The 27073-nt window shown below is 47.7% G+C and overlaps 9 protein-coding genes across 9 annotated transcripts; 4 read left to right on the top strand and 5 right to left on the bottom strand.

The window, feature by feature from the left end:
* Positions 1-752: 752 nt before the first annotated feature.
* LY89DRAFT_575806 (uncharacterized protein) lies at positions 753-1291 on the top strand (the record flags this gene model as incomplete). The annotated part of the gene is made up of 3 exons (XM_018208810.1): positions 753-810; positions 862-1178; positions 1235-1291. The coding sequence occupies 3 exons, from the start codon at positions 753-755 to the stop codon at positions 1289-1291; spliced, it is 432 nt and encodes a 143-aa protein (XP_018077070.1).
* An 857-nt stretch (positions 1292-2148) lies between these two features.
* Positions 2149-3223, bottom strand: LY89DRAFT_607486 (shwachman-Bodian-diamond syndrome protein). The gene is made up of 3 exons (XM_018210461.1): positions 2864-3223; positions 2593-2719; positions 2149-2536 (listed from the first exon to the last, which is right to left on the bottom strand). Exons 1-3 carry the CDS (start codon positions 3025-3027, stop codon positions 2480-2482), a joined length of 348 nt encoding a protein of 115 aa, XP_018077069.1. The 5' UTR covers positions 3028-3223; the 3' UTR covers positions 2149-2479.
* A 538-nt stretch (positions 3224-3761) lies between these two features.
* LY89DRAFT_728832 (uncharacterized protein) lies at positions 3762-4529 on the bottom strand (the record flags this gene model as incomplete). Its single annotated transcript, XM_018219310.1, has 3 exons — positions 3762-4104; positions 4155-4398; positions 4445-4529. 3 exons carry the CDS (start codon positions 4527-4529, stop codon positions 3762-3764), a joined length of 672 nt encoding a protein of 223 aa, XP_018077068.1.
* Positions 4530-4541: 12 nt separating this feature from the next.
* LY89DRAFT_704331 (uncharacterized protein) lies at positions 4542-5786 on the bottom strand. The gene is made up of 2 exons (XM_018217372.1): positions 5541-5786; positions 4542-5489 (listed from the first exon to the last, which is right to left on the bottom strand). The coding sequence occupies exons 1-2, from the start codon at positions 5604-5606 to the stop codon at positions 4923-4925; spliced, it is 633 nt and encodes a 210-aa protein (XP_018077067.1). The 5' UTR covers positions 5607-5786; the 3' UTR covers positions 4542-4922.
* Positions 5787-5946: 160 nt separating this feature from the next.
* On the top strand, positions 5947-9748 carry LY89DRAFT_308352 (Pkinase-domain-containing protein). Its single transcript, XM_018206616.1, has 5 exons — positions 5947-6034; positions 6364-6947; positions 6998-7446; positions 7496-9113; positions 9162-9748. Exons 2-5 carry the CDS (start codon positions 6447-6449, stop codon positions 9660-9662), a joined length of 3069 nt encoding a protein of 1022 aa, XP_018077066.1. The 5' UTR covers positions 5947-6034; positions 6364-6446; the 3' UTR covers positions 9663-9748.
* A 1079-nt stretch (positions 9749-10827) lies between these two features.
* LY89DRAFT_308259 (HCP-like protein) lies at positions 10828-13335 on the bottom strand. The gene is made up of 2 exons (XM_018206614.1): positions 11279-13335; positions 10828-11229 (listed from the first exon to the last, which is right to left on the bottom strand). Exons 1-2 carry the CDS (start codon positions 13113-13115, stop codon positions 10958-10960), a joined length of 2109 nt encoding a protein of 702 aa, XP_018077065.1. The 5' UTR covers positions 13116-13335; the 3' UTR covers positions 10828-10957.
* Positions 13336-17210: 3875 nt separating this feature from the next.
* LY89DRAFT_574869 (chitin synthase 4) lies at positions 17211-20965 on the top strand (the record flags this gene model as incomplete). Its single annotated transcript, XM_018208770.1, has 2 exons — positions 17211-20469; positions 20523-20965. The coding sequence occupies 2 exons, from the start codon at positions 17211-17213 to the stop codon at positions 20963-20965; spliced, it is 3702 nt and encodes a 1233-aa protein (XP_018077064.1).
* Positions 20966-22043: 1078 nt separating this feature from the next.
* On the bottom strand, positions 22044-23144 carry LY89DRAFT_693988 (putative oxalate decarboxylase OxdC; the record flags this gene model as incomplete). Its single annotated transcript, XM_018216670.1, has 2 exons — positions 22044-22458; positions 22528-23144. 2 exons carry the CDS (start codon positions 23142-23144, stop codon positions 22044-22046), a joined length of 1032 nt encoding a protein of 343 aa, XP_018077063.1.
* A 2122-nt stretch (positions 23145-25266) lies between these two features.
* Positions 25267-27068, top strand: LY89DRAFT_714445 (NAD dependent epimerase/dehydratase family protein). Its single transcript, XM_018218131.1, has 7 exons — positions 25267-25485; positions 25536-25714; positions 25766-25872; positions 25934-26141; positions 26193-26299; positions 26349-26629; positions 26684-27068. The coding sequence occupies exons 1-7, from the start codon at positions 25439-25441 to the stop codon at positions 26802-26804; spliced, it is 1050 nt and encodes a 349-aa protein (XP_018077062.1). The 5' UTR covers positions 25267-25438; the 3' UTR covers positions 26805-27068.
* The last annotated feature ends 5 nt before the right edge of the window (positions 27069-27073 follow it).

Genomic DNA, 27073 nt, shown 5'->3' with positions numbered 1-27073 from the left:
AAGATCCTACAACCTCCGTGTTCTCTCCCCTTACCCCAAAACAACCTGCTTCAAGCTTCGCCCGTCGATAATCTCATCCTGAGATCAGATTAAGCCCCGGATCAGACGAGCCCGTTCTCAAGTCCTAGACACAATCGATCCACATGTCCCTCTGCTAGCCAGAAGTGGCCTCTGCTTGAGGATAATCATCCTACCTACCCTCCTCCTTGCACACACTTCTACCCAGAACTTTCCGCCGCTCGGATGTCCGCTGTCATAGAAGATCAGATAACCTGTTCGTGGCCCGTTCTTCCTTCGAAACCGAACCATACCATACTGTATTCGAGTAGGCGAGTCCGATCTGATACAGCAATCAAATCGATCCTGCTGTTGCCCAGCCGGTGACATCTCTAGTGTGGATCCAGAGACCAGATATAGACTATACCACCCCCGCCGTGCTGGAAGAGGCTCTCGAGGAGTAGCAGCGCTGTGCACTCGTTCGTCGTCGATAGCCATTCTTTCAACATCGATCAACGGTTCACTCCCTTTCGTTCCTTCGTCCGCAGGCCCGGATCCCTTTTTGTTTTCTCTTCTTCGAATTCACCTCTTGGACAAGATACCTGCTTCTTTCACCTTCGATACGACCTTTAATCCCGTTGGCCTTGCTATATTCTGTACTGGGAGAGATTTGGGATTGAAGGACAACAATAACGAGCAGGAAACGGAACGAGAGAGCAAAGAAAGAAGAAAGAAAAAACAGTCTTTAGAACACCATGGGAAAACTCATTAAGAACCACTGGGCCCGTCTCATCATCCTCACCGCCGCTACCTGTACGTCCCTTCCCTTCCCTTCCTTTCCTCGCACTAACAAAGAAAAAACAGACCAAGTAGTAGCCGGCCTCCACGGTTTCTTCTGGCCGAAAATCTTCTGGGACTTCCTAACCAAGAACCTCGACCCGGCCGTGAAGCCCATCCCGATCCTGCAAAGCATCAACATGCTCTTCGGCTTCATCATGCTCGCGTGGGAGTGGCCACTGGGCTTGATCGCGGGCAGTGCCATGCACCGGAGTATCGAGGCGCGGTTGGTGGTGCTGCCTCTTGCGGCGTTGGCGGGCGCGTTGCTGTATCAGGGGACGAATGCTGCGATTTATTATACGATTGGGATGGCGGTTTATTTTTGGGCTTATAGTGAGGGGGAGGTGAGTTTTGTTCCCTTTCCTTTTCTGGGTTTGAGCTGGGGACTAATGGAGTATAGGTCGTGGTTGCAAAGCCATGGTCGTTGCCTCAAAGGACTCGTCCGGGCAAGGTCTAGATACCTCGATTCGATTCGAGTCGACAGACATTTATACCCCTCTTCATCTTCGTCTTCGCCTCGAGTCCCGGAAGCGTCTTGTATAGTTGTGTGTCTGTGTGTTCTTAGAAGCAGCATGGTGGGAAAGAGAAGATGGAAGAGAAGAGACAGGGAAGACTACGTTTTGACAGTCTTGAAGGTGTGATATAGTGATGGTTGCCTAGGGTTTTGTTTGCATTTGCATTGGAATTGCTTAATGTGATTGTGGATGTGGATGTGGATGTCAAGACTATACATATGAGAATCGATGATAGTTATCTGATGTTACTTTTCTGCTGAAGTGTGGGGAGGTGAGGTGTGACTTACGCATAAGGTGAGGTGGAGAACTAGTGTTCTACTCTATTGACTTGTTTCCTTTGCTCTAGATGTTGGAATAAGCTCAAGGAGATGAGGATGGGGAGGATTAAAGTGAGGTCTTAGCTCCACTTCATTCCACTTCATAGGATTTTACCTTTATTCCTCCCGAGATTAATAAGTAAATAAGGTGGATCCACTTCCTCGCATATCGCTCCCATAGAGTTTCGCTTCCTTCTTGTTGCTTATTTAAATTAAGCTTAATTGTTTACCGAAAAGGTCATGAATTTTTAAAGTTGGAGATGCAAGAAGAATGGGGAGATGGTGTTTTTGTGGGGTCTTTTCTTGGTGAGGTGAGGTGAGGTGAGGTTGTCGTCGTTGTCGTTGTCGTTGTCGCTGGTTCCAAATTCAGCTAGGCAAGGGCTGGTGTGCGGCACAGTTGGAGTTTCATGTCACGGGGAAGGGAAGGGAGAGGGAATCGTGATTGTGAAGATTGATTTTCGGGGCAGATGGGATTAGAGAAGAGGGTGGCTTGATGACAAAGATGTACAATTGGGGTTTTGTATTGATGACTTTGAAGATATACCTTGTGTTTTGTACCATTCACGAACATCACAATTCTGACAAACACAATCAATTCCTTCCCTTCATTGATGCATTGTTTTTATTTTTGATGAGGAAAGATCTAGCTAGTGAAAGCCAGCCATCTCAATCCATCGTACCCATGATCCGAGTGAGTTTCCATTCGTTCCTCTCAAATCAAAGTCATTTCGTCATATAATTCCTGCCGTCGTCCCACCAAGCAAGTTATTCCCTTCCTCTCAATGCAAATCATCGCTCACTCCCCAACATCATCTAATGGCCGGCACGGGATCCCATACTGTCGTTCTTGGTGCCTTGTCGCTCGCCGAACTGAGTAGGAGTGTTAGTGGAAGGGTTGAGATGGGGAGGGGAAGGGAGGGACGTACTACCTCCGATTCTTGGAGGGTGCCTTTCTCGAGGATGGCTTTGATGACTTCGTCGTCGTTGGTGGTGCCGAATTCGTTCTCGAGCGCTTGCTTGGATGCTCCGTCGTAGGGGCCTTGGGCTCCGTGTCTGGGGGGGTGGGTGTTAGTCTTTGTTTATCCCTTGTGTGGGGATGGATCTCCAGCCTTGTTTGGAAATAGGATGCAGATTTGTAGATTTCGAGAAAGGAAGGAGGAGTAGCTAATGATGAGGCTGCAGAGAAGATGGGCTTACTTGTGGGTGATGAAGATCTTGAATGAGCTCACGAAGTGAGCGAGTGGGATGCTCTTGTCGGTCTTCCACTTCTCGGCAGTAGGGAGGTCGTCGACGAAGATGACGAAATCCTCATCCTTTCCTTGGTAGTGGGCCTTAACTTGCTTTGCTTCTCCGCGAGTCATGATGATTGATGGATGTGGTTGGTATTTGGTTTGATTTGGATGTTGTTGTTTGTAGTTGGAAGAAGATGTGGAATGAGGGGTCGTTCGTTTACTTGTAGTAAGTGTTTGTAGTAGTGGTAGCGTGAATACGAAAAATGACGACAAAATAACGGGGTATCTCGAAATTTCTTGAAGGTTGAAGTTTTGGTATTGAATTTGTATGTTCAGGAAAGGTGAATTGGAGGGATAGAAGGGGTTTTGTAGCTAGACAGAAGGTGGTGTCGATCATGAGCTGATGGACGGGTTCCTGGCGTGCTTCGCTCAATCGACGTCATTTACAGGGGTCCCCGCTCACGCGACAGTACAACGCTCGTCAGCTGTGGAGTTACTCTTTTTCTTATTATGATATTGAACTACTTTTCTGCCTGTGTTTGGAGCTTGGCTGAGCTGTGGGAATGGGGATTCTCCCGGTTTCTGTAAGGGTTGCTTGGGCATCTGTTTTGTTTTGGGTTGTGCAATGAGGATCGAGAAATCTGGATCAAGTACGTCATGTTTGGGGAATGAGGCTTTGGTGGGGTCAAAGCTTGAAATGAATCACAGCCCAGGTATAATCTTGGAATTGATTGAAGGTATTATTTTCTGTTACATAGCACTGGCAAAGTAGAGCACTTGTAAGTTCAGCGGATGTTCGTCCTAATCATGCAACTTGTGTCCTCCTGTTACAATTTTGCAATGTCTAGCTCACATTCCGTACATCAGTCCACGACGAATTCCTGCTCCCAGAAGGCAATAAGTTCCTCAGCTACCTGTGGCATCGAGTCGGAAAACCATTGTCGGAGACCCATCTGTCCGTCTCGAGTCATGGCAGCTTGAGCCAGGTCTGGAATGCTGTGACAGAGATCACTAAGAACATGGCGAGCATGCTCTGGGATGTGACCGGTGGAGCAGTATGGTAGCAGGCTCATTGCAGGATTTGGAGGCGAAGCTGAAGCTGCACTCGACCGGCTGAGAAAGAGTTGTCGCTGGAATGCAGAGAGAGTCGTTTGGAGGTTAGAGATTGTGGCTAGAGGTACAATTGGAATCTCTAAGTTTTGAAGACTGTGAGCTATCAGTAAGAATAAATCATGTTTTGGTTGTTGCATTCTTACGCCATCTGCAGCTCCATGAAATTAGCTGTAGTATTTCCTTGTGGTGGCTTTTCTTGAAGCAAGAAGATAACGCCAATATTCCTGCCACCTGTCTTATGGTAAAGCTGTTCAACGCGAGCGATCGCATCTGCGGAAGCTTGCATATCAGAGGCGGACAGTAGGATGATATTGAAGAGATCTACCTGACCTCTCTGGTGTTGTCGAGGTACAGGAATTTGCAAATCTTGGGCTTCGAGAGTCGTCTCTGTTACTCGTGAGAATGGGACATAGGTGTAGTTGACAAGACCTACCTTTCCAGGTCGGATCACGAAGAGAGAGAAGAGTAGCTGGAAGAGAAGCCCAAGCAGGACGCTTTCGAAGAGAGGAGCAGAACATGATGTGTGGACTGGTGTTGTCGAGTTCTATCTAGAACAGTTGATCCTTGACAAAACGCGTCGACCGAATACAAATATCGACAGTAATACAAATTTTCAAGAATGATTGAACCTTTTGTGGGAGACTTTTTGTAAGTTCTTTTCTTTTGTAGAGGAGAATGTACATGCAGAGCAGAGTTTTATGTGAGCTTATTTCCAGGCTCGCGCAAGCGAACCCCCTGCTTTGAGATTCGCAGCTTCAAGACTCCATAGCTAAACAATTGATTATACAATGCGCAGCTCTTTCGCATGCAAACTTTCCCCCTTGCTCTCAGCTTCGGAGCAGATGGACCGTAACCCAGAAGACCATTATACAACAATGACCTGTCCATATGATACCAACCTCAATACCAGGTCAAGACAGTAGCAGGGACTTCCTCTTGCCACCTGTCTTTCGCATCTCTTCTATAGCTTGCTCTAAGGTCTCTACCCGATTCTTCTGCTGCTTTTCGGATTCCTCCAATTCTTTCTCTCTCAAATCCAATTCCTCGAGCTTCTTGTTCAATTCCGCGATCTTCTCAGCATTCGCATCCGGCTTGCCTTTCGCTCGCAAGTACTCGTATAGAATAAGACCTCCAGCAACCAAAAGAATGAAAGAGTCCCCAATTACATCTGCAAATAGGTCGACTGCTTTCGATTCAGGAAGAGGACGAAATTTCCGCTTCCAAACACTTGTAGAGGCCTCCTGTCGAGCCGCTTTGTCCTTCGCAGCTTGCTTCTCCTTTTGGGCTTCTTCGTGCTTCATTTGTTCCTCCGTCTTCACAGTAGGAGCTTCCGCTTTCTCTTTCGCTCGTTTCTCCGCAGCTTTGTCTCGTAGCAGAGTGACTGCCATTCGCATATTGATTTGATGCATAGTCTGGCCATATCTTGCAGCAATAGTTCGGAACTTCGGATGATCGTGAGCCTGGACTTTGATCCAATTCTATGCTACATTAGCTGTAATTTCGAAACAATGCCAACAATAGATACTTACTGCGCCATATTTGGATATGTGCCTCACGAAAAGAGAGGCAAACTTGAATAAAGGAAGAGGTACCATGCTGGAGACTTGAAGAAAGCTTGGTTGTAGATACTAGGAGCAGTAACCAGTGATGTGGAATTTGACCAAAACGCTCATGAAACCGACAATGCAGACGCCCAGCGACTGTTTCCCATGTCTATCGCCCGTCAATGTCACCTCCACTTAATCATTGCGATGGAACTGTAGTTTTGGGTTACTTTCCAGGCAGTGCAGTACTCCGAAGATAATATCACGGAGAATTATAAATCCTTGCCGACGCTACCGTTGCTGTGCCAGGAATCCGACCCGCACCAAATGGTTGTTGACAGTCACGATGTTCGGAAAGAACCGTCAATATAGCACAATCAACTCTTCGACATCGACATTTCTCCTAACTTTCTTGATGTCGAACTCCAAATTGCTCCCTCGCGTGCGATAAATTAAACCTCGCGTACGAAAACCGATCTGTAAGTTTCACCACATTTCATTCAAAACAATCCCGACGTCCTTCATGCCATGGACAACAAACAGGAGCTGGACCTCCAGCATGAAGTTGCTATCCAAAATCTCCTCTCTATCGAGGGTTGGTACTCGCGCATACGATTGACCTACCCTCCATCGATCGTTTCGGTTTTAGCAAAGAGACATGCAGCTCAAGGCAATGTTAAGTGGCCCAACGAGCATCGACGGCGAGTGCCATGGACAGATGAAATCATTTACACACGAACGAAAGGAGAGGCCCAGGACTCCCCGACCACAGAAGCACTTGAAGCTTACGGTCGCATTCTGTGCCAAGCCCTCAATGTCCCTCGGGACTGTACTCGAACATTATTGCCTGATGAAAGCCACAACCACATATTCTTTACTAACGAGCGTATCATGCAGGTCTATTGCACTCACAACGATACAGACTACTGGAAAGTTGTTGGACTGATCGAAACAGACTTCCGTTTCCGACTCGAGCCACTTCAAGACGGTGTGACATATCATAAGGCCACAGATTCTCTGTTCGAAGCAGCTCGGCCGTATATCGCTTGGAGCTGTATCTGTCCGGACGGCATAGACATGGAGGCCTTGTCTCCCAGAGACCCGAACGCCCACGTTAGAGCGAAGAAGGCAATTAAGAAAGAACCCAGCAAGGCTAAGGCATTAGTAGCCAAACTGACGGGAAAGGAAAAAGACCATCCACCAGCACCTCCGACAGAAGTTCGTGAGCCACCTAGTTCGGATCGCAGAAATGGAGCCATCTACAAGACGGGACGTTGTCTTGGCAAAGGAGGATTCGCCATTTGCTATGAGGGACAACTCGCTGGTACCACGCAGATCTATGCTCTGAAGATCGTCAAGAGTCATATGCCGCAAAAGAAGATGGAGCAGAAGGTATGATTTCAAGACTGTCGTAAAGATTTCGATCCTAACAAGCGAATTAGTTCCAAACAGAGCTTCAGATTCACTCAAAGATGCGACATGCCAACATCGTCCAATTCCATCGTGCTTTCTCCTTTGACAAATGCACTTTCATTGTCCTTGAGCTCTGTCCGAACGGATCTCTCATGGACATGGTTAAGAAACGCAAGTATGTCACGGAACCAGAAGTACGCTACTGGACAGTACAAATGGCTGGTGCTATTAAGTACATGCATGGCAAAGGCATCATTCATAGAGATCTCAAGATGGGCAACATATTCTTGGATAAGGATATGAATGTCAAAGTCGGTGATTTTGGTCTTGCAGCTTTGCTGGTTACTGGAAAGGACTGGCAGGCACATCGACGAACCACTCTATGCGGTACACCTAATTATATTGCTCCTGAAATTCTGGCAAAGGACAAGGGAGGACATGACCATGCTGTCGATATCTGGAGCTTGGGCATCATCATGTAAGATGTGATTTGAATATTGTCCCCTGCTGTTGTTAACATACGGCAGCTTCGCTTTACTCACTGGCAAGCCTCCTTTCCAAGCTGCTACAGCAGATGAGATCTACCGAAGAGCTCGTGAGCTAGAATACGATTGGCCAAAGTTAGATACATCCGAGAATTACATTTCAGATGAAACCAAAGATCTGGTAGCTGCAATGTTGCAAGCCCCAGAGAAGCGACCGGATCCAGATATGATTGTCCAGCACCCGTTTTTCACCTGTGGATGGGTCCCTCAAGCCGAAGAAATGACAACATCGTTGCGTGAGAGACACCCTGACCCTACCCAATTCTTGTCTGTTGGTGCACGAAACGGCAGAACCAGCCTCTACACCAAGAATATCAAGAAATTGTGTATCAAGTGCGAAGTCGGCCCCTGGAGTCCTGCAAGCAAGCATCGTACGAGCACTTATCGGGAAGTTGCTGAAGAGGAGAGGGCAGGACTCACACCGATTGTTCCTCTCGCTGAGGATGTAGTGTACCGACCCTTCAACGAGTTATTGCAAGAGCAGATCCAACAGGAGGTTGAGCGGCGCGAGCGAGCTGTTCAAACAGAAGGCGTTCAAGACGGACTTTCACCTGAGCCAAAGAAAATCAAGACTGGTGAGCCATCTATGAGCCGCCCCTCAACACAAAGCTTTGCTGCCCAGCAACGAGCAAGACCATTGGCATCAGTATCTAGCGCTCCTACACGACTAGTCAAGACACGGCAACCATCTCAAGAGTCTAGCTCACGTGGCATTCTAGGCCTGGCAAGCCGAACCAAGTCCCGCAAGGTCGAGGAGAAATCTTCCGAGGACACTGCTGCGGTTCAAGACAGATTGGCAGCAGATCTTGTCAGCCAGTTGAACAAAGCTGAGGCCGAGAGAAAAGCTCAGCTTTTCGAGCCATCACCTGAAGTCAAGCAGTCGATATTTAATCCCAAACAAGAGGTTGAGACAGTCTCCAACACTAATCCTGACTCCGTTCTGGAAGGTCTTCGTCGTCTTCAAGCCGAGCTAGAGCGTGCTCTCAACTCCAGAACTACTGCCATTGAGACGAAGAAATCCCCCCCAGCCTTCCCGATCGTCATCAAATGGGTCGATTATACGAACAAGTATGGTTTAGGCTACGTAATCAGTAATGGAAGCATTGGTAGCATTTTCAAATCTTTACCTGCCGACTTCTCTCGTCCCGGCAAGGGCTATCTACCACCAACATGCCTCGTAGTTCGAGATGCTGAGCGACATCTGCAGAACAAGAGAAATGAAGCTTATTTGGATCGCTATGAAATCGTCCCCATCTCAGGTCCAAACCTCGAGTTCTACGAGAATAGATCTGAAGATGGTCTGGTTCGAGTCAAGGTCAATCCCATGAACTACAAAGCTATCCATGGCCCAAATGGCGAGAATCCAAAGCTACCAGTAGGAAAGGATGAATACGATGAGAGAAAGCGCGAGTTGCTGGTATTATGGAAGAAATTCTCCAACTACATGTATTCATTCGGAAAAGATGCGGAATACCCTTTCGACGAAGCCATAGCCCGACGCCCTTCAGAACCCGAGACAGTGTCTGCTGGCAATGTTGTTACGTTCTATCAACGTTGGGGCGATGTTGGCTGTTGGGCTTTCTGTGATGGTCACTTCCAGGTAAGATTCATTGCTGTCTGTTTCGGGTTACTCTTTAACACTATCTAGTTCAACTTCCCTGATCACACCAAAATCGTTATATCTGCCGATGGCACATATTGCAATTTCTATCATCTCCCAATTGAGGCTGCTCGAGGGCTGACCATCAATGGCGAAATTCCACCAAATGGACTGGACGATCGAAGCATGTTGACATATCCTCTTCAAACTCTCCTGAACTTCATGGCCAAGCCAACCAAGTCCACGACAAGAAAGCGACCTGAGATCAACCCCATGATTCAAGGCATTCCCCAAGCCAACGACTTCCGCAGAAAGATTGAGTTCATCCGCGACGCCGTTAAGGAATGGGTCTCCAATGGCGGACTGGGCAACAGCGATATGGAACCCGAAGGACGATTGAAGTTCAAGGGTTTCAGAGAGACTGCCAACGTCAAGATCCCAATGAAACACGTCTGGACTACCGTGGGGGCTCGAGGTGGTGATGATCGAAGAGTCGCATGGTTTAATCCCAAGAAGCCAGATGAGATCATTCCAGATATCAAGTCTTGACTGTCTCCTACCTAGCTCCATCAGTCTTATCCATCTGGACTGGTATTCCGTCTGTGCGATTCTTCGTTCCACATTTCTAAGGAGCATTTGGACCTTTCCCAAGCACTACAACTTCTGGTGCAGCTCCATGTCAGTGTAATACAATGGCGTTTTCTGGTCAGGTTTTCCAAGCATGCATAGCATAATACACAAGAGGCGTTGGAGGCTTTTCTCTTTTCTTAACGCCTTCAAATGGAGTCTCGGAATTTCTATGCTCTGCTTTTCAAGAGCCTGGCAGTCTTACAGCGTGGGTGGGCATTACTTCTTGCTTTCGGGCTATGATGAGATGACGGCCATGAGCTTATTTGTACCTTGAGCATAGATGAGCATGGATTAAGGGGCGTTTCGCTTCTTTTTATCCTGCATAGCGGAATTCAGAGAGATATCATTCATGATTTGACTTGGGGAAGTGAAATTTGTGAGCTCGTGTGTTTCTTTTCTCTGGGGTTGGCGGTAAGTCTTATAGCTCGTCTTCTCCGTTTGATATCGGCGCTTTGAATGTCCATCGAGTTTGGTGACTTTCGTTTTATCTTACATCATCTCCTTTCTCAAGGGCAACCTGAACACCTCATTCTATATATATAATCCATCCGGCTCCTATAAGTCCATAACCCCTCTCCTTATTCTACGGATTCTCATCGTCCCTGGTAAGTTTACTTCGGAAATAGAGAAGTAGAATGGAGTGGTTGTAATGAGTTGGTGGACCGAAAGGAAAGAAAAGATCAGATCAAAGGGTGGGGAGAACAATAAAGATTTCACATCAACGAGAGGGACGACAAGTTTTACTATCTCAACATCATTACTCTTCATTAATCTCATCTCTCATCTATCTATCTCTCACGTCCCCCTCACCTCACGTCCCCTCCGCTCACTCATCTCTGCTATTCTAACAGCCTATTCAGACATCCATCGTCCGTCCGCATTCTGCCATACCATGCACGCAAAACCTCACTCCCAATGCATTGCATTCTATGTAGAAGCCTTCGAAAAACTTTAAAAACAACAAACGCCTGTGATGATGCCCCAGATCGAGGATGCTCCGTCCCCGACATGCAATATGCAACCTTGAAAGATGAGATGCGGACCCGATGACCCCCTTCCGGCGTGAAGGGAAAATCCATTATATACACTGACATTATGCCCCTTCTGGAGCTCGTTCTTCTTCTTTTTCGGCACCTTTATGCTTTTCTCGAATCCGATTGTACCTGGTACATGACTTTGTGATAGCGTGTGAGATTTGCTTTTCGTGTGAAGTTTCACATAACGACGCAGTCTTTGTCTTTCTCGTTCAGACCGGTCTTCTCGTTCCCGCTCTGACTCTTCTTCATCTTTCCGCTCTTCGGGGGTGCTACTTCCATAGGTGCTCCTCCACTTGCTGCAGCTCGGATAGCAGCCAATCTAACCTTGGCGCGCTCATCACCTGCATCGGCAGCTTTGACATACCACACATTAGCTTCGAGAGGATCGCGACGACAACCGATACCCATCTCTGTGAAGTATCCAACAGCATATTCAGCTTTTGTGAGACCTATGAATCTGTTAGTGGGTATTGAAAGAAGAGGAAATTTGAGACTCACCAGCATCTGCTGCTTGACGCGCCCATTCGTATGCTTCATTCTCATCCTTCTCGAGAACAGGGGGCGCGCCAACCATATACCAGGCACACAAAGCCATCATTGCTGCAGGGTGACCTCTCTGTGCTGCTCCAGTATAGAAGTGCACACTTAGAGCTGGATCTCTCGGGCAAGACAATTTGCCGTGCTCGTATGCATCGCCAAGTCGATAGCAAGCTTCGGGGTGACCCAAGTCGGCAGCCTGAGTGAATAACTGAGCAGCGTAACTTTCGTCCAAGAAAATGTCATCACCGTAACCAGTCTCGTATAAAAGACCGAGATGATAGGGTGCTTGATTGTATTGCACGTCTGCAGACTCGGTGGCTCTCTTCAACCATTTCAGTCCTTCTCTGTATTTGTTCAGACCAAGGTCCCCGGATAAGCACGCACGTCCGAGACGCGTCATTGCTCCTGGGTGGTTCTTCGAAGCCGATTGTCGGTAGAATTGAACGGCTTTCGCTACGTCCTTTCTGCATCCCCATCCGAACTCATAGCACAAGGCGGCTCGGTATCCAGATTCTGCATGGCCATGCTTACTTGCGGAGACGAAAAGCGGGAAAGCTGTATTGTAGTCCTCCTTGCCTTTACTGAATAGCCCAGAGGCATATCCATCAGCCAGGTAGTACTGCGCGAAAGGATAGCTTCGATCCGACAGTCTTTGTAATATGTGTTTGGCTTCTGAAAGTAGTTCTTGTGGCGAAGATTGTTGCTTTTCAATATAGGGGCTGTCGAGATCTCGACCTCCAGGTTTAGGACTCAATTTCCGAGGTGCATTTGGTTCTTGGTTTAATCCGGCCTCTTGAGCAGCCTGTATCAGAAAGATAGCGAACGCATATTGTGTCTCCGCATCATTCAGCTTCTTGACATTTTGACGATACATCTCCAAAGTCTTCCCCATGCTGAGTAGCGAGGCGTTTGATCCAACCACACTTCTGAGCTGCGAGTTGTCAAGCGATATAGGCGGAGGTGGTGCTTGCGGGTATGATACGTTGTTCAAGTCAATGTATGAGATTGGTCTGCTATCAGATCTACCGGAATGCGCTGAAGGTGCTCGTGTCCCCCAATGTGGCGATCCTGTGAGTCCAGGAGAGCGGCCTCGAGGTCCCATATCTGAGTATGCCGACATGGGTCTTTGAATCGAGTTCCGCATTCCCATCTGTGAATTTGGTGTAAGATGTCGATTAATAGACTGCCCTGCTTCCACCAATTCTGGGGTGCTGGGACTTTGTAGGCCGGGTCTGCGCATTTGACCATTCCCGCCGTCAGAATAATGCGATTGATGGTGATACTGGAGTCGCGGAACGGGCATATTGGCAGGATCATTTTCATCGATACGTTCTGGATAGCCGCGTCTTGAAGGCTGATTTGATGATCCATTCGAGGGCGATCTTGAGCTCGAGCTGTCTCCAGAAGACATGACGGCCGCTTGTGGTCTTTGTATTTCTGTATTCGGGTTCGGTCGATATGGCAGGTCAGTTGTCAGAGGCATTCTATGCTCATATCGTTCCGGCTCGAATTGTTCCGACTCCCTTGAAGTCTGACTTTCCATCCTAACTCCATCCTCGATTACAGCAACTGATGCCTTTGGAGGCCAGTCTTCTGGCTGCACGTTGACTCGGACTGGAGACATGGGTGCGCCATGCATCCGGCCTGTTGAGGAAGGTATTGGAATTTTTGGAAGTGGTTTGCGCCCCTCATTCCCAGCATTTTCCTTGTAATCGCCTTCGATATATTTTGACGGTGAACCAGGAGGGGGTAGAGGTTTCCTGTTGACAGATTCGGGGGACGATTGCGTTGCCATGATTTCGGTGGTTCAATGGCTCAAAGGAGAAAGTCTCCTAGAGTCCAAGAGTCTAGGGTACTGCTAGCCCAGAGAACAACGTGTCTCTGACCTAGAAGTCTCCCCCACTTGACTATTGGCTGCTCGCGATATCCGTATGCCACTTTGTATTGTAAGATGGTGATCGTAGTGGGTGGGACCGGCGGGGTAGGGCCTCGTAGGCCAGAAATACTTTGATGCAAAACCACTTTTTCGTCGAGTGCGGAAACGAAGGTCAAGCTGTATGCAGCCAGAAGTGTTTAGAAATCTGGACGGTGAAGCAGAAGAATCAGCGACTGTCTTGGAAAGAGTTTAGAATGGACGTGAAGAAAAGGCGGATTTGTTTCCCAGGCAAACTCCAATGTCTTACCGGTGAACTCCGTGGCTGCGAAAGGCTCTGATCTGTTTCTGCCTTCGAAATCGACCAATCTCCTCGGGGCTTTGGCAAAGCAGGGTCTGATGCTGAAAGAAGACCCGTATTGACGTGCGTTGTGAGATGTTGTTGGGTGCGAAGTGGGAGGATGAATGAGGTGGTGGGCAGTACCAACTGTTTCACGTAGCTAGCCAGCTGTTAGTGATCAATACCCCTGTAGAAGACCCTAGCCCACGCTGAAGATTTATGTACCTGCGGCAGTCGACGTGCTTCCAAACTTTCGAAACTGACAGATGACGACAGGAACGCTGTGCAGCTGGGAGGACACTGTCGCACGTTTGTTCGGTGCAGATTGTCAGTCGTTTGTCGGGTGTTTGTCTTGAGGCTATTGCGTCGCTGGAAAGCTGTCTTGGAATGCGGTGCGGGTATGCAAGAATGTAAAAGAAAAAGCCTGCGGATTTAGCACGTCAGAATCCGCCTTCCTGAGATGCTTTGCTTTCTCGTACACGTTTACTTCTCCTTGGGGGCGTTCTCGCAGCCACAAAGAGGTCCCCTGCTGCAGATACAGCTTCTTATGGGCTGAGGATACTGGGCCTCGTCCAAATACAGCGAGTGAGACCTGCGGGGAAGAAGACCGTTCGTCGAGAAGATTTGGACAAGTGTTCTTGGTCCTTAATCCTGATGAACTCGTCTGCCGATGTTACCGGTGAGGGGCCAGCGTCTTGAAATGATTGAAAGACAATAATCTCCGGCCTAGAATGCGAAGAAGCTTTCGAGAATTCCGGGGATTAATGAGGAGGATAAACCGATGCGCAAGCTCGCTTCAAGAAAAGAAGGTTTGGGCAAGGGTTGTACAGGCCTGTCTGTTTTCTTGGGGAGGAAACGGATGATCATGCACAATGGACAAAGTCCTCAGCGGTAGGAGAAGGGGTTATTGGTAAGGAGAAAGGAGAAGTCTCTACTCGGTGGAATAAGTTTTCAAGGTCTAGTCTATGGAATTGAAACGATACGAGAGACCTTGAGGAGCTCGGCCGTATTCAAGCTTTGCTGTTGCGAACGTGGTCACAAAGTCCCAATAAGGAAGTCGCGGTATCCGCTCTTCAATATCTCGCGATTCAGGAGAGCAATAATAATAATGTTTATTTTGACAACCACCGGGTCTTAGCACTTATGCACGGATGGCGCCTTTTGGTGGCTTTTCGATCCGGGTCAGCCGGCGTCAGTTGGGTGCTTGAATACGGGCGCATGCAGTCGGTTTCCCGGCGTATTGGGAACAGGAACCGCTACAGATGCGGAATTCTCTGCCTAGTGTAACTCGACACTCGAAACACATATGCAGGATACAGTATTACCTCCTCATCCTTCTGGTGAGCTGATCTCTCATCAGCAAAATCTTAGCAATAGGCTCCAGCGTAGTCTACCTGAAAAGCCGCCAAGAGTCACTCGGAAGTCGCTGCCAATGTCAGTAAGTGTTTTTGATACGAGATGGAATCCGCTTTTAAAGACACCCCTCAAACCCGAAGACCTAGTTGATCTGCATTCGGGAAGATGCATCGGTAAGAATTATGAAGTCACTTTGACAGATGTACAGGGTCTGCTAATTCGCATCAAGCAGGTCTTCATCTTGTTCCAAGACAGAAGACATACATCAGTAGAGAAAGGGGCAATATCTGAATCAGAGAATTCAGGAACCTGACTTCCAGACTTTCCAGTGTTGCATTCTGGGATTCGTACCATCTTTGATAAGTAAATCCCACAGATCGCTGGTGTAGTACGAGGTTGTTTTGTTGATAGTGCTCAGCCACAAGTACTACTGAGATTTCGTGATATATCGTCAGAAGCAGCGTCTTGGCGCCTTGTTGGCTGATGTTAGACTTCAGTGCAAGATTCTATTTTGCACGACATACGAGGGCAGACCTTGAAACTTGTTGCGTCAAACGGATACTTGGGGTGTTTCTCAGGCTTGGAAGCTTCTTGGAACGCACATCATCCGAAACCCCACACTTTCGTCAGATCTTTGAGGCTCAGAAGAATGCAGAGCCGACGACGTTCTGACCTGGAGATCCAATGGCAAGAGTCGTTGATGTTTGAGGGGTCTTCAAGCTGCCACACCCGGTGATGTATATCATTTGAGGCTGTGATATCTGAAACTGGAGGTCCGAAGCGGCCATCACATTTCTACACTTTTGCCTGGCCTGACTGTGCTGCAATTGAAACCGTACGGATCGTCATCATCATCGTCGCCCGTGAAGCTCTCCATGTCGTTCTCCATGTTGATGGCCACGTTGTGCTCCGGACGCAGATTGAGTTATCGATTAAAGGCAGGGCGGAACTTGAACAACAGTTCGAACCCCAGACACAATTTTCCAACGCCACGCATGAGACATTGAGCGCCTCAACCTGGGATCCCTCGTATTTTCCATTGACCAGTCAGGGGATCGGATTCCAAAACGGGACTGCGGCGCGGATGATGTGAAGAAGATCAGAAGAAGCTTAGAGAAGCCCCAGTTGTACTCCGTATTGCAGTCAATTTTTGCTTCAACGCATCTCGTGAACTTGTGAGCTCGTGATGGAAAACCGTTTGATCTCTCTCCCCTCTACCCCTTTTCCGGGTAGTTCGCGAGTCTAAGAAAATAGCCAGGAGGAAAAAAAGCGTCGGTCTGCATAAGAGAAACGACGGCTTTGGGGCCAACGGATCTCCCTGGTAACGTAAACGTATTTTTAGTGATTTGCCTCCGCCGCCGCTGAATCGATCGGGCCCCCGTTCGTGAAGAGGAAGAGGTGGAGTCTAGAGCGATGCCGCGAGCAAATCAGAGCGGGAGAACGTGGCCGCTGATCCAAATGCAGCACTCGCTCCAGGGGTCGTACTGTAGAAAGGCGTGAGCGATCAACCGACCCTCATTCACGCAGACAGACGAGGGAGAGAGAGAGGACTCCACTCTAACTTTATGCTCGTGCATCTGAACGACCACCATCTTCATTCCTCACGAAGCCTCTCCCGCATCTCCTCCACCACTTCGACGACGACGACGACGACGGGTCTGCACCCTTCTTCTTCTTCGTCCATGTCGCATCTATAGTTCCCAGGCTTCACATTCGTTTGAACGGCATTGTCTTGCCTGTCCTGTCGCTCCTCCTCTATTTGAAACGAAAAATACGATCGCTTTTCCTGTTGTCGGGCCACCCTCTTTGCATTTCATCATCACCACCACCACCACAGATCTGGGCGAAAATAAAGTGGGAAACTTGGACACCCTCTCAACCTTAACTGCACTTGCCTGTCGAGATTCGACAGCCTCACTCGCTCTATCCATTAACCCACATCGCATCCAGCTGAAAGGAGCTGGAAGGATCTCGCAAGGCACTGCCTTCCTTGATCACTCAACTCGTTCCCCAAGGAACGAATCCCCGCCCACCCCCATAACAGGGGTACTATATCGACAACAACACTCTTTGTTCTCTCTTACTTGTAGCATCTTTAATTCATATCACTGTAAGTAGGAAAGATCAGAAACCTTGTTCTGACATTCCTTCGTCCAAGAGAATTTGTTGACGGTCCCACTCCATATTGGAGTTGGCCCGAGGAAAACAATCGCATCATAGCACCGTCGCAGCCTCACCACCAAGCGGGGCAAGACTGAAGCAGCAACTTCTTGTGAGGTTCTCTTTGAACATCTACTGATATTGTTCACATCTACAGAGCAATGTCGTTACCCAGGCGTCCTGACTCTAACGAGTCTCCGCGCGAGCAGAGATCTGCATACCGAAACTCTCCTTCACGGCGACGTCAACAACACGATGAAGAGACAGGCTACTATGCTGGAGGAACAGTCAATACAGCTTCACCTTCGAGACATCAACGTGGGCCATCAAAATCCTCCTTCGCCGAGACCCTGCCATCCCCTCTTACGCCTACTCCAACAACCGAACCTTTGGCTCCTGTCCCGATAGTCGATCGTTCGCGAACACCTGAAATATCGAGGAAGAAGAGTCTGATTCGGCCAGAGCGGGGCAGAATTGACCAGAACCATCCCAATTACCACTATAGACAGCACGCTGCGAACATGAATATCCATCCTTCCACCACGGGACATGATCCAATCATGGAGGATCTCGAGGCTGACGCTGCTGCGACGGAGACTTCAGGTCTGCGAAGCTCTCAAGAAGGCGAGTCGGACATATCACCACCAACGAACAAGCTTAGACGGGGCCATGGAGGAGGGCCAGAAGATATTGTCACGGAGAAAGTTGGCCTCGGTGCTCACAGAAGCAAGAAACTGAGAAGAGAGAGAACAGTAAAGCTCACCAAGGAAGAGAAGGAGAGACAAAAGCAATTGGATGCTGTCAAGCCGCCAAGTCTGTGGAATGTCTACTGTGCAATTGTTACCTTCTGGTGCCCGGATTTCGTATTAAAGTGTTTTGGGAAGCCGGCCAAGGCGCAGCAACGAGCTTGGAGAGAGAAAATGGGGTTGATCAGCATCATTCTATTCATCATGGGCTGTGTTGGTTTCTTGACTTTCGGCTTCACGGCTGTAGTGTGTGGTTCACCAGCAACTCGAATGCGTATCAACGAGGTTGATAGTGGCTACATGATTTTCCACGGAAGCGCGTACAACCTTGTGGAATCGCATCATCCAGCTGCCAAAGGAATTACCAACGGAGCAAATGTTTTATATGATCTGGCGGAAAAGCACGGAGGTCAAGATGGAAGCTTCTTGTTCCAAAACGTCAACGGCAAATGTAAGGATCTCATTACACTTAGCCCTGGATCAGATGTTCCGACGAATTCCGACAAGGACCTTGCTTGGTACTTCCCATGCACCCCTTTCAATCAAGACGGCTCAAGTCCGGTGAACAAGACGATTCCATATTACTTGGGTTACGCTTGTCACACTCAGGCTGGTGCCAGAGAAGCGTTTTATGATCTCTCGAGCTCGGGCGATGTCTACTTCACTTGGGATGATATCAAGAACGTTTCGAGAAACTTGATGGTCTACTCTGGAAATGTGCTTGATCTTGACCTGTTGAAATGGTTCAACGGAACTGAAGTCCAGGTCCCACAAACATTTGTGGATCTGAGTGATCGGACTACAGCTTACAACGCTGCCGTGCATGGCAAAGATGTCACTCATGCATTCCAAAGTGCAGATGACAAGGCTATGGCCCAGTGTTTCGAGCAGATCATCAAGGTCGGCACTGTTGATACCGAGACAGTTGGCTGCATTGCTTCCAAGGTCGTCCTCTACGTATCTCTAGTCTTCATCCTATCGGTTGTTGTTTCGAAATTCGTTCTGGCACTACTATTCCAGTGGTTCTTCAGCCGCAAATTCGCAGCATCCAGGACTTCACAGTCTTCTGATAAAAAGAAGAGACAACAACAAATTGAGGCATGGTCAGATGATATCTACCGTGCACCTCCTAGACTTGCAGGAGATGTTGGCAGCACAGTTGTTGGTTCCGATAGAATGAGCAAGAGAGGAAGCACCTTCTTACCCACTACTTCTCGCTTCACCAGCCCTTATGCAGGTGATAGACTGTCCCGAGTTGGCCGACCTCAACCAACCACCATGGCCAGCCAGACGTCGACCGCCGCTCTGCTCCCACCCAATCCAATGTTCAAGCAAGCCAATGGAAGTCGAAACAGTTTCATCCGCTCAGATTCTTACGGTAATAGTGGCGTCCAAAGTGACTACGAAGGACCAGGTCCAGCTGGATTCATTCACGAGTCCGTTGTTCCTCAACCACCATCTGATTGGCAACCTTTTGGCTATCCTCTCGCTCACGCTATCTGTCTCGTAACAGCCTACTCGGAAGGCGAGCTCGGTATCAGGACCACACTCGACTCTATTGCTATGACCGACTACCCGAACAGCCACAAGACCATTCTCGTGGTTTGTGACGGTGTTATCAAGGGCAAGGGAGAAACCATGTCGACCCCAGATATCATCTTGAGCATGATGAAGGATCATTCTATTCTACCAGATGAGGTTCAAGCTTTCTCGTACGTGGCCGTCTCCAGTGGCTCTAAGCGACACAACATGGCAAAGGTCTATTCCGGATTCTACGATTACGGCTCCAACTCTTCTGTTCCTCTGGATAGACAACAGCGTGTTCCCATGATGTGCGTTGTAAAGTGCGGTACACCAGACGAGTCCACAAAGAGCAAGCCAGGTAACAGAGGAAAGCGTGACAGTCAAATCATTCTGATGTCTTTCTTGCAAAAGGTTATGTTTGATGAGCGTATGACTGAGTTGGAATTCGAGATGTTCAACGGATTATGGAAGGTCACTGGAATCTCGCCTGATTTCTACGAAGTTGTTCTCATGGTCGACGCCGATACGAAAGTATTCCCAGACAGCTTGACGCACATGGTTTCTGCTATGGTTAAGGATCCCGAAATCATGGGTCTTTGCGGTGAGACTAAGATCGCCAACAAGCGTGCATCCTGGGTATCCGCCATTCAAGTCTTCGAGTACTTCATCTCTCATCATCTGTCCAAGTCCTTCGAATCTGTCTTCGGTGGTGTTACTTGTCTTCCTGGTTGTTTCTGCATGTACAGAATCAAGGCTCCAAAGGGAGGTCAGAACTACTGGGTACCAATTCTTGCCAATCCTGATGTTGTCGAGCACTACTCCGAGAACGTTGTCGACACTCTCCACAAGAAGAACTTGTTGCTACTTGGTGAAGATCGTTACCTTTCGACTCTTATGCTTCGAACCTTCCCCAAGCGCAAGCAAGTATTCGTTCCCCAAGCTGTCTGCAAAACCACGGTTCCAGAGGAATTCAGCGTCTTGCTGTCCCAGCGACGTAGATGGATCAACAGTACTGTACACAACCTCATGGAACTCGTTCTCGTCCGAGATCTTTGCGGTACTTTCTGCTTCAGTATGCAATTCGTTGTCGGCATTGAACTTATCGGTACCTTGGTTCTTCCCGCTGCTATTGCCTTCACCTTCTACGTCGGTAAGTTATACTAAATTGCACTTTCATCCTTCGATTCACTAACGAGACTATAGTCATTATCTCAATTGTTCGCTCTCCACCACAAATTATTCCGCTTGTCCTCTTGGCGCTCATTCTTGGTCTTCCCGCCGTCCTCATTGTCCTCACTGCTCATCGCTGGTCCTACGTGGTCTGGATGTTCATCTATCTTCTCTCACTTCCAATCTGGAACTTCGTTCTCCCAACCTACGCGTTCTGGAAGTTTGACGACTTTTCTTGGGGCGATACTCGTAAGACTGCGGGCGAGAAGACTAAGAAGGCAGGTATCGAATATGAAGGAGAATTCGATAGCTCAAAGATCACGATGAAGAGATGGGGCGAGTTCGAGAAAGAGAGGAGACTGAGAAGCCAAGCTTGGGGTAGTGGCTATGGCAGCGGTATGAGCAAGGAGGGTAGTCATATGAGTGGTGCGTGGCAACAACACAGTGGCTACGGAGAAGAGTACTCGGATATCTGATTCTTGCTGAGGCGAGATGAACATTGCAGGGTTTTGCATGGATATGGAGGGATGCATTGGGTGGTCCGCTTTGCTTGCATGATTTGCATCAGTTTGCCTTTGGGGAATTGTAAAAGGGGGCGTTACCCGTGTTTATTGTATGTTTGAGTGACAGGGGACGAAAGCATAGGATGGTGTTTAGTTGGTCGATTAGAGGCCTGAAAATTAATGCATAGTTTGTCTTCTTCGAATTTCCCTCTTATTGATTTCTTAACTTAAGATCTTTGACAGGTGACGGTGGGAGGGATGAGAGGTGATGGTGTATTGTAATAATGCTACAAGATTCAGCAACGGCAGTATCCCAAGAGAGCAAGTCACAGGAGCATAGCAAAAGACTCGTACTGACTGAGAACCCTCGGTAGCCAGAAAATATTGGAATTTTCAACAGAGTAGCAGCAGAATAAACACATTCGGCGCAATCAGCGCGTTTTTCGCAACGGGCGCATTTCGCGCCAAGTGCTGCTTACTGTCCCAGTGTCCCAGAGCACGACAGAATTTTGCACGATTATAGACTGCCTTCTATTTCGAATTTATATTGTCCCACAACTCTAGAACGATGTTAGATTCTTACGTTCTAATTCTTACAGTCAGGGGCCGTGGGATACTGTGGGAGGTGATTGAGGCCACCATCCACACCCTTCGAGGCTCTCAACACAGGAAGCAGGGAACTTTAAAGCTTGGAAGACTTGAGAGGCTGAAACATAACTTGATAGTGGAGGATGTATCCTAGCTGATACGTCGCACATGTCGCTGCTCGTCTCCGAATCGAGTGAGACAACTCTATACAGCGCATGAGACATGGAAGCCAAGATTCTGAACACTGCCACGTATTGGTGTTACTGCCATCTTCATGAAAGATAGAGATAAGGTTGATATGCACCATGAACTTTTCAATGTGTCGAGCCTATTGGGATAATCACTGCTACCTGGAAGTGTATGCGGTCACAAGAGAATACATGCAAAGGAAAAGAAGCAAAAGCATAAAAACTCTTAGTGTGTCAATGATATTATCGCGCTCTTCTAGATCCCAGAAACCAAACTAATCAACAGGATTCTTCCTCACCACAATCAACGGATCCTTAACCGTAACCGGAAACTCAGGAAGTTCCTTCTCCGCCACCCCAAAAGTAGCAGCCAGCACCTCTCTACTCATCGCCGTCGCCGCCTTCCGGTACCCGACATCCTTCGGCATCGGCTGGTCGAAGAAGATCACAAAGTGGATCTCGTCTCCCTCCACGCACTCGATCTGATGCGGGAACGCCGCCGGGATGAAATAGCAGTCTCCTGGCTGGAGGTAGTAGGTGTCGAGCGAGCCCGAGGGGTCGAGCACCGACATGCGGGCTTTGCCTTTGTGGACGTAGCCCATTTCGACGGTGTCGGGGTGCCAGTGCGGTTCGCGCATGCCGTCCTCGGCGATGCAGAGGAAGTACATGGACATGTTGCTTAGTGCTGGCCTGGAGGATGCTAGTCATATGATACAGTACGAAGGCTTGCTCGACAAGGGACAATCAGGGAAGGAGTACCAGAATTGAGAGCGAGCAGTCTTCGCAGATCCGACGGAGTCGGCAACAGGAGCAGCCATACCTTCCATGTCGAACTTGTGTCGATTGACAAGCTGGATCGTAGTCGGGATCATTGGATCGCCTTCCCTCTTCACGATGTATTTGGGAGACCTGTCCCTCGGCAACGTCTGGAAAGACGAAGCTTCAAGATCGTAGGTGTTTCCCAGCACAGCATCCGTCATAGCTCCGAAGCTTGCATGGAGCGAAAAGTACTGTGGTCGCTCATGACGGAGAGAAATGATAAGAAGAGCTTCCTCATCCCCAATGTTCTCAACGTGATGTAGTGAGCCGGCCTCAACGTAGAACATCTCTCCCGCGGTGACGGTGAAGCTGGAGAACTCATTGCCGGTCCCGAGGATGGAAACTAGGACTTGACCCGTGAAGCAGTATGCGAGTTCATTGCCGTTGACGTGCCAGTGAGGCTCGCGGATCGATCCTGGAGCGAGGACGAGGCGCTCGAGAGATAGGTTCTGGAGTCCGGGGAGCTCTTCTGCTGTGACTCTGCGGATGTTTCCCAGTTCCGAGTGGTAGTACGGCTCTGCGTCCAGGAGGGAAGTTGAATGCTTGGAGATTGACATTTTCTGAAGTTCAGAGGTGATCGACATCGTAGTGCACTCGTGCAAGAGAGTCTTGCAAAGCATGCTTCTTTATACCGCCAAGGAAAAGAAATTTATGAAAACACATACGTAGGTGGGTTTTCTGGAGATCCATGGTCTGGTATGAGACATGTCGGGATCTATGCTTGAAGATGTCTCATCAAAGCAAGTCAGGTGGAAGCATTTGATCGCTGACAGCGTGTCCATACATGATGCATCCAGCCTTTGAAAAGGGAAATAATGCTCTTTCAGCTTGAGAGGGCATTCTTCTGATTTAAATCTCCCAGCTCGCCAGGGACACTTATCCAATTTAATACGAGCTGTGTGGTTGATCGAATTAATAAAGAACTAAGGTGACCTTCGGGAAACAGGTGCGGTTGGATCACAGTCACGTGTCGTACCCCTGACCAGGCTTTTCGGATTACTTTCGTCCTTTTACATGTTAGAACCTGGAACCATCAGTTTTCGAGCCTCCATACAGCTCTATACTACCATTATCATTACCCGACTGCCCATGCTTCTCTTACTCATAGAGGTCCAAAAGTATATAAGTCATGGTTTATTCAAAGTACCGTACCGAAAAAGTCAGGGTATAAGATGACATTCTTCCAAAGCATGTGGGACAAAAATAATGGAAAAAAAAACCCCCTTCTTCGACATAAAAGGGAATGTACAGCGTGCTTACACTACATCTCCCCTCGAATACTAGGTAATTCACACATGGGACTTGGCCTCTTTATATTGTCCCATAAACCCTGGAACAATATTATCGTTTTATCTTTCGATTCTTACGGTCGATCATTGATACTAGAGACAAAATTGCATCAATCCCAATGCATGGACTACCTGGGTATTTCCTAGCTAACTCAAGTGATATTAACACCATCAGCTTCTCCTTGTAATCCTCTGTACAATAGTCCAGAAGGTCTCATTCAACTAAGAGTATTTCCAACACAGCATTTTGATTCTTAGCAAGCTTCCTGATATTCAATAGACTTGCATTGAAGATGCTCTTTCGCCTCGCAGTTAACATCGTTGGAGCTTATTAACTTATGAGCGACAATGCATGAAATTGATCAGAACATCTACGGAACGAAATTTTGAAGGGCAGCAAACATGAAGCAGAGTAAATGATTCAAAGCTTGAGCAGGACGCTATGTTGGAGACCTCATTAAGTCAACCAATTGCGTAAACGCTTACTTATATTTTTGAAAAGTGAAAGTCCGCACTCTGTAAGGAAATGTTGAAGAAGGCTTTCAAACGACGATGTGCTGGAAAGAGAGCTTGCAACTGTCAAGTATACTCATAGTGAAGAGAGAGAGTTTCTCATGTGAGGAAGCAAAACAAAAAGCAGCTCGACATTATGCAGTCGACGGGAATAATGATGACATATTATTCTTGAGTTGCCTTCTGTCGGAACTAAGAACGATTCAGACCGCGTTGCTACAAGCTTCGAGATACTGTCGAAATCCATAGGACAACATTTTGAAGCGCCATGAGTTCAGCATTAGAAAACAAGCGGAACAGCAGGCAACGGGCTTCCACTTTGAGCCAGAGACGCACTGAGTATGATTCAACTGTGCAGAACCGTATATAGGGAGGAAGGCTCAGATTGCAAGATTGATCCTAGCATAAGGCTGAACAAGCGATTAAGCAAGGTCTATTCCTAGCCAGAAACGTCTGTATAGATTTAAATAAGCATTTCTTTGCCATAACAACAAAACCGCATAGCATCCATGTGAGAGAACCTAGATGGACTTGGCTTTGACAGAAAAAGAGTTTAAGTTATTCATATGAGAGAACCTAAATGAATATTCATAATCAATTCATTCTTAAGCCCAGGTTAAAATTAATTTTTTTATCCATTTTTTGAATTCTTTTTTTTTGTGTTCGCAATTGCCGCCGTTCTTTGCAAATTAAGCGAGAACCATAAAAGTTTGGCCGAGATGGGAGAGGGTTAGTCGCAAAAATGATTTCTTATGACACCAGCCTTTGGCTCTGTGAGTTTTTGGTCTTTCGAAGCTAAGCGAGGCACAGCCAAATGATGGAATGAGACTTGTCAGAGATGATCTTCCAAGATCTGACTCCGGTGACTGTTTCGGCGAGCACGTGATGACGCCTTTTTCGCCACCGTCTCGACTACTTTCGTTTCTTCTTAAGCCTTCAAGTTTTCTGTCTCCCAGCTCATAATCCATCCTTCTCCTCTTTAAACTTTCAATATCCTCGATCGAACTTGTCCAAGCTTCAAAGGAAGCTGCTAAGCTTGACCTGTCAAAATGACAGAGAAAACAAAGATCTTGGTTTTGGGAGCGACAGGATACATGTGATTGATCTTGCTACACCTTCTTGCTGCCGCCTACTTACCTCGAACAGCGGAGGCTCAATTCTCACAGAATTGATCGATCGAGGCCTTGCTGATTCGCATGAGATCTCAGCATTAGTTCGAAAGCCTTATCATGCGTCGATACTGAAGGATCAAGGTATCAATCCGATCATTTTCAAGGATCTGGATGATTTTGATACGATCCGCGATGCTGCAAAGGATCATGATAGTTTGTTGTCTAAGTGCTGTGTTAGTATGAAGTGCTGCTGACGGTATAAAGTTGTCGTTGCTGCTGCTTCGGCGAGACATGAGGGGTGTGCGAAGGCTTGTCTGATGGGCCTTGGTGAACGGCAGAAATCTACTGGGAAAGTGATGCATTATATCCATGTGAGAATTCTGTGATATACTACGTTATATGTTGTCGAGTTCTTTTCTGATCGGTTGTCAGACATCTGGGGCAAGCATGGTTGGAGACTGGCCTATAACCAAAAAGCGAGTCGACACCAAAGTCTATTCAGACAAGCATGACAATATCTTCGAGATCGAGAAGGAATGGCCAGATTCTCTTAGTCCAGTACGGAAAGTCAATCAATTCGTAGTTGATTGTGGTGAGCAGGAAGACGTCAAAACTTATGTTGTTCCTCCACCCCTCATTTGTAAGTTCCGAAACTGCATGACCGTGGAAAATGTTTCACTGATTTCAATAGTTGGCCCTGGAACTGGTTTCTTTACACTTGGATTTGGCCAAGTCCATATGGTAGCGCAACTCGCTTTGAAAAAGAAACAATCTGTCATGATCGGACATGGTGAAGGAGTCTGTCTGAATTCTCTGAAACTTCATTCCAAGACTGATGTTTGAACAGATCTGGAGTCGCATCCATATCAAGGACCTCAGCAATCTTTACTATCTGCTAACTCAAGCCGTGCTTGACGGCAAGAAAGATCTACCAAATGGCAAAGCAGGATACTATTTCACTGAGAACGGAGATCAATCATGGAAATTCATCTCCGAAAAGATTGGCTTGATAGGTAAAGAGTTGGGAGTCTTCGACACGGATGAAGTGGCAAGTGTCACATTACAAGAGGCGGCTGATGAATTCTACGATGGCGACTTGATAGATGCTGAGGCTGTTTTAGCTTCAAAGTGAGTTTGTGGCGAATTACTGGTAAGAATGTGGTTAGTTAACGCCGTATGCAGCGCGAGAACGAAGGCGGACAATGCGCGTGATGTTCTGGGATGGACACCAGCATTCGGAGAATCGGAATTTCACCATGAGATTATTGACGTTGTCTCTAACATGGCCTCGCAGGAGGACTGACGTACTTGTTTCTTCAACTTCCCACAAGGCGAATTAGAGAATGCAGCCATGGAACCACAATCGTCTTCCTACATATTATAGCCGAGAAGGGTTGGGTGATTTGCTCGCTTCGTTTGTGTGTTCGAAAAGGCAACCAATGGAGAGCCGGACCTTTGAGTTTCATTATAAATCAAGCCGCGTTTCCCACAATCAAGAAGTAAGGCTGCGAAATGGAAGATCGGTTTATCAGATAAACTACTCGCATAGGTCACTTGCATTTTAGCTCTGAT

The sequence above is a fragment of the Mollisia scopiformis genome (genome assembly GCF_001500285.1).
Source record: "Mollisia scopiformis unplaced genomic scaffold LY89scaffold_3, whole genome shotgun sequence".
NCBI lineage: Eukaryota > Fungi > Ascomycota > Leotiomycetes > Helotiales > Mollisiaceae > Mollisia > Mollisia scopiformis.
The sequence above is the reverse complement of the archived record's forward strand: the minus strand, read 5'-3'. Positions and strand labels throughout refer to the sequence as shown.